This window comes from Micropterus dolomieu, linkage group LG04, assembly GCF_021292245.1.
Source record: "Micropterus dolomieu isolate WLL.071019.BEF.003 ecotype Adirondacks linkage group LG04, ASM2129224v1, whole genome shotgun sequence".
Lineage (NCBI taxonomy): Eukaryota > Metazoa > Chordata > Actinopteri > Centrarchiformes > Centrarchidae > Micropterus > Micropterus dolomieu.
In genome coordinates this window covers 2,849,381-2,858,039 of record NC_060153.1, presented here as the reverse complement: position 1 = coordinate 2,858,039, position 8,659 = coordinate 2,849,381, and the positions used below count along the sequence as shown (strand labels likewise).

The window sequence follows — 8,659 nt, the reverse complement described above, 5'->3', positions numbered from 1 at the left end:
CGACCCTAAGCACACCGCCAAAGCAACAAAAGAGTGGCTGAAGAAGAAGCACATCAAGGTTCTGGAGTGGCCTAGCCAGTCTCCAGACCTGAATCCAATTGAAAATCTTTGGAGGGAGCTTAAAATTCGAGTTGCCAGGCGACAACCTCGGAACCTGAATGATTTGGAGGCTGTCTGCAGGGAGGAGTGGGCCAACATCCCTGCCGAAATGTGCACAAACCTTGTCACCAACTATAAAAACCGTTTGACATCTGTGCTGGCCAATAATGGCTTTTCTACAAAATATTAACATGCTGTTTGTCCAGGGGGTCAAATACTTGTTTTTCCTCATCAGATGGTTATCAATTTTAATAAATTCATATGATGTGATTTTCTGGAATTTTCTTTGGGATTCTGTCTTTCACTGTTAGAATGTACATATGATTAAAATTATAGATCGTTGCATTCTTTGTAAGTGGGCAAACCTGCAAAATCAGCAAGGGGTCAAATACTTATTTCCCCCACTGTATGGTGAGAGCTGTGAAGAAACCCCCCAAAACATCAGTGAGTGACATCACCAACAACCTCCGCAGTGCAGGGGTGAAGGTATCACAATCCACTGTTGGAAGAAGAGTCAGAGCAGAAATATAGAGGCCGCACCACAAGATGCAAACCACTCATCAGCAGGAAGAATCGGAAGGCCAGATTGAAATTTTGCACAGAAGTACAGAGATGAGCCACAAAAGTCCTTGAACACAATCTTATGGACTGATGAGACCAAGATTAATCTCTAGCAAAGTGATGGAAAGGCCAAAGTGTGGAGAAAGAAAGGAACTGCTTATGATCCGAAGCACAAGCTCATCTGTGAAGCCTGGTGGAGGTAATGTCATGGCTTGGGTGTGCATGGCTGCTTCTGGAACATTAATATTTATTGAGGATGTAACTGATGATGGTATCAGCAGAATGAATTCAGAAGTGGACACAAACACTTTGTCTGCCAATTTATGGAGAAATGTATTGAAACTAATGGGGAGGAAGTTTATCATGCAGCAGGACAATGAGCCAAAGCAAACTGCCAACAAAACAAAGGACTTCATCAGGGGGAAAAAGTGGAAGGTTTCAGACTGGCCAAGTCAATCACCTGACCTGAACTTAAGATGAGACTGAAGGGAGAAACACCCTGAAACAAACAAGAACTGAAGAGAAGCTGTGGTAAAAGCCTGGAATAGCATCACAAATGAAGAATGCAACAGCTTGGTGATGTCGATGGGTCGCAGGCTTGAGGCAGTTATTGCAAGCAAGAGTTATGCCACCAAATATTAAATGTTATTTACTCTAAGATTATTTGTTCCATTACTGTTGCTCACCTAAGAATGATGTGGTCTAATACAAAGGGTGGTTTGTCCTGAGTTGTTTAACACATCTAGATATGAATACCAGGAAATGAGAGCTGAAATTCTGAACTCTTGTTTCATCTTTTGATCTTAAACCCTTCAGTCAACAACAAAAACAAAGGAATTTGCCTTACCGACTGTATATATTATACGTGTGTTTTTATTTGTTTTGTTCAATTATATTTAATTCAGACTGTCTTTTCTGTCAGAACAAGCTCACATTGAGGAGGATAAAGAATACAGCTCAAGCCCTACCATCCCGTTGCCTCAGGTTGGGGCCTTGAAAGCAGCTGATAACCAGGCAGACAACAACATTGTGGTTGTCTCTGGGCAGGTCCGTCTGACGGGTTGGTTTCAGTGGGGTTTTTTCTTCTCTGCTTTGAGCTGAATGTTGAAGGTAACAGTTCACTCACTCCACCTCCTTCAGGCCTCCAGACATAAAAAATCTGCTGAAAGGTCTCATGAGACGTACCGCCTGTTGAGGAGGAAGAACCTGATCATTGAGGCTGTGCACAACTCCAAAATCATAGAGGGTCTTTTCCAGTCAGTTTGTATTACATGTTATCAGTTAATTTTAGCAATTTGTCGCACAGGAAAAAAGGGAACAAAAAATGTCAACATGCTGTCTTTGTCCAGGCTACAGAAGATAATCAATGACGATGAGAAGCAGGATGGAGTCAGCACAAAGTGTTGCAAGAAGACCATATTACGTCTCGTTGCCAGTCTGTCTAAAGAAGGCTTGCTTAAGTTTTACAAGACCACTGTTATACAGGATGGGATCACAAGGAACGTAAGTGCATGCATCACCCCTTCATGGTTAAACACTGATCAGCCATAAGATTATGACCCCTGACAGGTGAAGGAAATAACACTGATTATACAAGGTGAAAGGGTTTCAAGGTTGTTTATTTGTCATTATACAACACAAGGTTGTGTAACGCAAACACACAGAACTTAATTGATAATTACATGTGTATTAAAATATGGTAACATTTAAAATAAAAACAATAAGCTATATACAGTTATTTATATACAAAATCTACATACATACACGTATACACACAGAACATTCATTCAGTCATTGATGCTTGGCCAACATTGTCCAGACCGGACCTCTAGGAGCAGCACATGCAAGAGAGTGACTTTTGGTTTACTTACTCAGTTACTAACATGACAAACATTATAAAATGCAGCACATACAGTGGATTACTAAATGAAATTGCACACTTACAACAAATGTTCAAACTAGAAGACTAGAAAAGGGATGCTGACCTTTAATTGTTGACACCCGCTTTTACCACTTACCCCCTGTCTCTGTCTGGTGTTCTTCTGTATGCAGGTTGAGATGGTCGTTCATCCGTCCATTCAGCCCAACGATGACATAGTGAAACGAGTCATTGAGCAGGTCCGCTTCAAAATCTCCAGCTCTTACACAGTTGTACGGTGAGCACAAATCAAATAAAATATGTCAGCAAGGGATAGAGTTTGTCTGAGTATACTGTAGTGTAGAACAGGGACATGTTTTGTATCTTGAACAAGCCTCTGTGTCTTTTGTCTTTCCATCTGTCACTTTGATCTTTGTCATCTGTCCCTCAGTCTGCAGCATGCTCAAGAGAGAGCCAGAGAACAAGAGAAAACATCTGCAGATATGACTGTCAGCACTTACAAAAACAGCATGGCTGATAAAATGAGAGACCGCTTTAAAGAGGACGACGACTTCAAGCCCACAACAGGTTCTGTTTGACTGCATGTTAGAAGAGTTGAAAAAATGGGAGGAGTTATTGTGGTCGGCATCAGGTCTGGAGGTCTTTTTCTAAATATCCGTGTTCGGTCACAGGACAGCTTTAATACTCAAATGGGCATGAAGCTCTTCCTGTTAAACTGTCAACACAAATAATGAGTAACTCCATTTAATAAATTTTGCTTCATTCAAGAAAAGTCAAACATACAAGTCTCAGTACATTAAAAACTTCAGGGGAGCAGATGCATCCAGTCACCTAGCATAAAATCAGTTGAAATGAGATACTGGTGATTATTTTTGAACCATGGACCGTTTCAGTAGAGAGAGAAGGGACTATAACCGCCTGTAACAGCCTGCCGATTAAGAAAGATTTTAAAAATAATCTTACAACGTATTCTATGTTAGCTATTATGTTCAAATAATAATCACCAAGCCAAGTATTTTACAAAAAGCTTCCATTTCCATTTGCCTCTTAATAGTGCAAAAGCATGTTCAGGTCTATACCAGACTGATACAAATGATTTTCCATGATTTTCAAAATTTTCATAATTTAACCTTAGTACAATAGGTATCAGATAAAGAATTTTTAAATTGAGGGAAATCCTGTGTCTCTTTGTAAAGAAACATCAAGGTTATCATTGAAAGAAAGCGTGAATTTGAATTCCCGGTTGGAAAAATTCTTTCAGATCCTGCAGCTTCACCCGTTTTGATGCTCTATTAAAGTTTCCTTTTGACTGTAATTGCACTGTATGACGATTTTTTTTGTTTGTTTGTTTTTTTTTATAGTTCGGGGTTTGGGAAAGACTTTTGGCTTCCAGCCTAAGATGCCTCGTCTCCGTATTATTCATAACTTCCTCTGGTACCTCATATACGGGCACCCATGCAGAAACAGCTACACTGGCTCCCACTTGACCAGTGAAACACCAGCAAACCCAAACAACCCTGATCGTGATGACAACCATAAAAAACAGGACGGCCCAACACAGCCATCTGAAAGTGCTGCCACCGACTCTGTACACCCACAAACTGCACATTCTGCTCTGTCTAATTCAGATGCGACATTCTCAGGTGATGAAGAGGATAAGCTGAAGGATAAATCAGCACCTGGTGGCTCTGTGTCTGACATGAAAGGTGAGAGCATCATGTGTGGGAACTCTTCCGTTAAATAACATTTGTACCCATTTTGAATCTGCTTACATTTAGTTTCTTAATGACTTTACTTGTTGTCAGAAGGCCAAAATGCCTATGTTTTCAAGCAATTCTTTTCCCGACTAACCACCTTGATTTTCCTGTAATCTTCTGCCTGCCTCTGAAAGTGTATTGTGATGAAGATTCGTGGAAGAAATTCATTCCTCCTGTCCGTGTACACAAGGAGTTTGGCAGCGGCTGGGCGATGGTTGGCGACGTGCTCCTCTGCCTGCCTCTCTCAGTCTTTGTTCAGGTCATACAGATCAATTATAAGGTGAGCACACGTTTTGTTTTTGAACGATGTTATGCAGTCCATCCCACGTACTGTCTGTGCACTCTTAGGTTATTTTCTCTTATGGTGACATGATCCTCATCTGTGACAGTGATGCTGAACATTTGACTTACATACATTTGATTTCATAGTTGAATAGCTCTGCAATGCAAGAAAAACGATTATCCTAATGGTAATCATTTATTCCCTGCCAACAGCCTACAAACACATGTTCTTTAAAATTGAATTGTTAAATATTACCTGGACATGATATACACTCAATTTCCAGTATATTAGGTACATGTAGCTTTAAACAAATGCTGCCTGATACATTCCTGCAATAAACGCCCCTCCCTTCACGAAGATTATGATGTTCAGTTTTGTGGTGTTGCTGAATTGTATTGAGTTATACTAAGAGGTGGTTCTAATATTTTGTGTATTCTCATTTATATAAGTGGACTGGTTAAAATATTTGGTGTATAGGTGTAAATAATAAACTGAATGTAGATTCCATCATCCCTCAAAAGTTGTACATGTGGGAATGTGTGAGATTGTTGATCGCCCACTTGTAATGCATGAGGAAAGACGGAGCACATGCTGTACATGAAGACACTTTTGTTGACTCCACAGGTGGATGGACTGGAGGAATATCTCAACGACCCTGTGAAGCAACATCATCTTGTTAGTGCGCTCCCTGCCAGAATGAAAAGACAGCTGCTTTATAAACGGTGACTTTCCTTCTCCATTTTCTCTCTCTATAACACATCATAAATGAAATTCTAAATTGAGTATTTATGGGCTCCTTATATCAGGAGATACCTCTTCTCATTTTTTGAGAACCTGCAGAAGATGGTCTACATGGGTCTGCTACAGTTTGGTCCTGTGGAGAAGTTCAAGGAGAAGGATCAGGTTATACCTTGTATAATATTTGTATATACATTACTGTATATGTAGTTGTTATTATATTATAATTTTATATATTTGTATTTATGTTCTTTGTTAGTAGTGTAAAGATGGCTACAACTTTAATTTATTGTGCAGCCCAGTGTTGTAGAATTACAAATAAACGTACCAATTATGAAGTTGAAAGAGAGATTTTACTGATTATAAATTTTTTTATATGTAAAACAAAACCAACTACAATTGAAAAGGGCTTTCACCAACAGGGGCTATTTGTATTTACAGCACGTGTTTTTAAAAAAGCATGAATGTCACATCAAGATACAGAGGTTCTTTACTTGGTCAAAGGACATCAAAATGAAGTCATTTCTCTTCTCACAAGTCTCATATTTTGTCTCCATACCTGCACCAGCTCTTTTTGTACTTGAAGCGCAATGCCACTATTGTTGACACCACCAATGCTGAGCCGCACTACTGGCTGGTCACAGAGTCGCCTGACAATCCGTTTGAGAGGCGCCGGTACACATTCAACACTGCTGAAGATGTAGAAAACTACTGGTTTGACCTGATGTGTGTCTGCCTCAATACAGCACTGGGTACACACACACACACATGCACACACACACACACACACACACACACACACACACACACACAGACACACAAGCAGAATCACTCACAACACTGGTAATTAAGGGGAAAATTATAATTTTCTCTATTTGAAGATGTGCTTGTCTTTTTTTTTTTTTTTTTTTTTTTTTTTTTTTCTAGGGGTCATCCGCAATAAGAGAAATGTCACAGAAGACGATCCTGCTCCTTTATTTGTGCCCGAACGCAACGTGTTCATAGGATTGGCGTACCTGCTAAAGTAGGTGGAGTATGATTTTTCTGTAAGACGTGTTTATTAACTACATTGATATGTTGTATTGTAATGTGTCTGGAATCTCTTGCTGTCATTGTCCACTTCTTGCTTTCATGTTTTTGCCGCTGTTACAGATCAACCTGTGTCGATGGTGCTTGTAGTAACAGCAGGTTTTGAAAACAAGAAGATGAAGCGTTGCCTTCCTAATTGATTTTTGTCTTAATTTAAAGGCATACTATTCTACGGAAGCCCTGAGAGACCATATATTTATGATAACAAATAATTTAAATTATTTTCTTTTATTCTTTAATTTGATTTATTCATGTCATTATCTCGAAATAACAAATGTTGTTTTCCCAAGATAAGGGGATAATTTTCTTGAGATCTCAAGTTAACAAGTTGTTTTTCTGACATCTCAAGAAACGATGGTCTAGACTAGTACATGGGATAGCAAGTAAGTTAGCAACAGGATAATTTAGGAGTGGTTGTCAGTGTTACTCAGTAGAGCACAGGACTCTCAATCTAAGGGTTGTGTGTATGATCCCCACATGGGGTGAATATCTTTTTTTTTTTATCCCTTTCAACAAATTAATTATGAGACTTTTTCACATCCTCACAATAAAGCAGGTGCTGGAGTGTGTGGGTCCCAGCAATATAATATATTTAATTTCTGCCAATACCCCCCCCCCTAAAGCTTACAGCTTTAATATTAAGTTGCAGTTGTACATGGAAAAAGTATACTCACTACGAGATAAAGAATCGGGTCTAAACAAATATATTTTACTTACACTTTTTGGTTCTTTGCTTTCCCATGTTTTATACGATAATCAACTCAAACTAGCTGACATTTAAGTTCAAAAACAGGTCAGAGCAGTATAATTTCAGCTTATCACCAGTGTGTTAGAGTAGTACTGATGTGTGTCTACGCTGTATACACACACACACACAGGGGCAGTCGTGAAGTGTGCGATGACGGGTCAATACCAGGAGACGGTAAAGGAGCAGGAGGTCTGGACTCTGAATTCTTTGGTCATCTTAAACGCAACTGGCTGTGGACCAGTCACCTACTTGCTATCAAAAATGTATGTATTCAAAACACAAGCAGAACATGTGTGTATGTACATAGACAAAAGACAATATGAAATGCAGCCTAATGTTTGTGCTTTCTGCATTTTGGTCACACGTATCTGGTGTATTTGTTTTTAGAACCCAAGTGGTTTAGAGGCGAAGGACAACAAAGTCAGACTGAAGAGCCTGCTGAATAATACTCTCAGAATTGCACTTCAAGCTGGTGAGTTGTTGCTTGGAACATAACGAATATCTCTCATATTCATATTGGACTTTGTGTTCAATCGTAAATAAACTTTCATAGCTAGGTTGTTTTCTTTCTTTAATTCAGCATTAACAATACCTACCTATGAGCCTTGGAGTTATTGATGCTATCTTTGCGCTGCTGGTTTTTCCATCTGATGTTATGTTGACTTTGAGTGGAGGAGAGAAGGCGGCAGCTTTTTAAGCTTCAAACTTGTCTTCCGTTTTACTGGCTCGCTGTTACTGTGTTCCTACTTATCAATAATATACTTTTTATATGTCTGTGTTTAACAGGAGCAACTACTAAACCTCGTTACGTGACTACCAAAAAACCACTGATGCTAGAAACTGTTGAGGTATGAGTTCTGTTGCCAGTTTTTTAAGTCTGCCTATCTAAAACTAATGCAGTCTAATACATCAGTCCTGCAATAAATTGTACTATTAATGTTCAGTTTTTGTTGAAACTGTTTTAGAAAGGTGTTGATTTAACTTTATGATCATTTTGGAGGATGTAGTAGTTTTATTGTTGTTGTGAAATACACTCCAGAACACCTACTACTATAGTGTTGCTAGCCAGAGATTGCTTAAACCCAGAGTTGTCGTGCTCTGTTGGCTCCTAGTTGATATGTTCGATGTTGGATGACAACGGTGATGTTATTGGAGCTTTTCCCACTGAAGATGTCATTTTCAAAATGCTTCATTCACAATTAAACCAGCGACACCCATTTTACATTACCCACTTATTTTCAGTCTCCCTTTGTTGATGTTCCATATCACACCAGTCTCTTAAGATCAGTGCCAAACAGCTGATTGCCCTGCTTGGATGGCTAGTGAGACATTGACTGGTTCTTAAATCTAGTTTATGGTGTTTGTGATCTTGTGTCTTGAGTAACATTTCGGCCGAGATCAAAGAGTACAGGCTGCAGACAATGTTTCCCATCGGTGTGTTTTTGTAACTAGGTGGGTGTCGAGCCTGCGTCCAGAAACCAGCAGGTGGTCGGAGGAAAGGGACG

The 8,659-nt window shown here is 39.4% G+C and overlaps 1 protein-coding gene across 1 annotated transcript in view; it reads left to right on the top strand.

Moving 5' to 3' along the window:
• Positions 1 to 8,659, top strand: part of LOC123969580 (general transcription factor 3C polypeptide 1-like) — a 32,610-nt gene that overhangs the window by 12,523 nt on the left and 11,428 nt on the right. The window contains exons 12-25 of the mRNA XM_046047120.1: positions 1,583 to 1,707; positions 1,801 to 1,916; positions 2,010 to 2,163; positions 2,713 to 2,816; positions 2,970 to 3,106; positions 3,901 to 4,245; positions 4,431 to 4,576; positions 5,204 to 5,301; positions 5,386 to 5,482; positions 5,886 to 6,069; positions 6,245 to 6,341; positions 7,285 to 7,417; positions 7,542 to 7,626; positions 7,941 to 8,002. Of these exons, the coding sequence (XP_045903076.1) occupies positions 1,583 to 1,707; positions 1,801 to 1,916; positions 2,010 to 2,163; positions 2,713 to 2,816; positions 2,970 to 3,106; positions 3,901 to 4,245; positions 4,431 to 4,576; positions 5,204 to 5,301; positions 5,386 to 5,482; positions 5,886 to 6,069; positions 6,245 to 6,341; positions 7,285 to 7,417; positions 7,542 to 7,626; positions 7,941 to 8,002 (1,883 nt within the window). The remainder of the gene's footprint in view (positions 1 to 1,582; positions 1,708 to 1,800; positions 1,917 to 2,009; positions 2,164 to 2,712; positions 2,817 to 2,969; positions 3,107 to 3,900; positions 4,246 to 4,430; positions 4,577 to 5,203; positions 5,302 to 5,385; positions 5,483 to 5,885; positions 6,070 to 6,244; positions 6,342 to 7,284; positions 7,418 to 7,541; positions 7,627 to 7,940; positions 8,003 to 8,659) is intronic.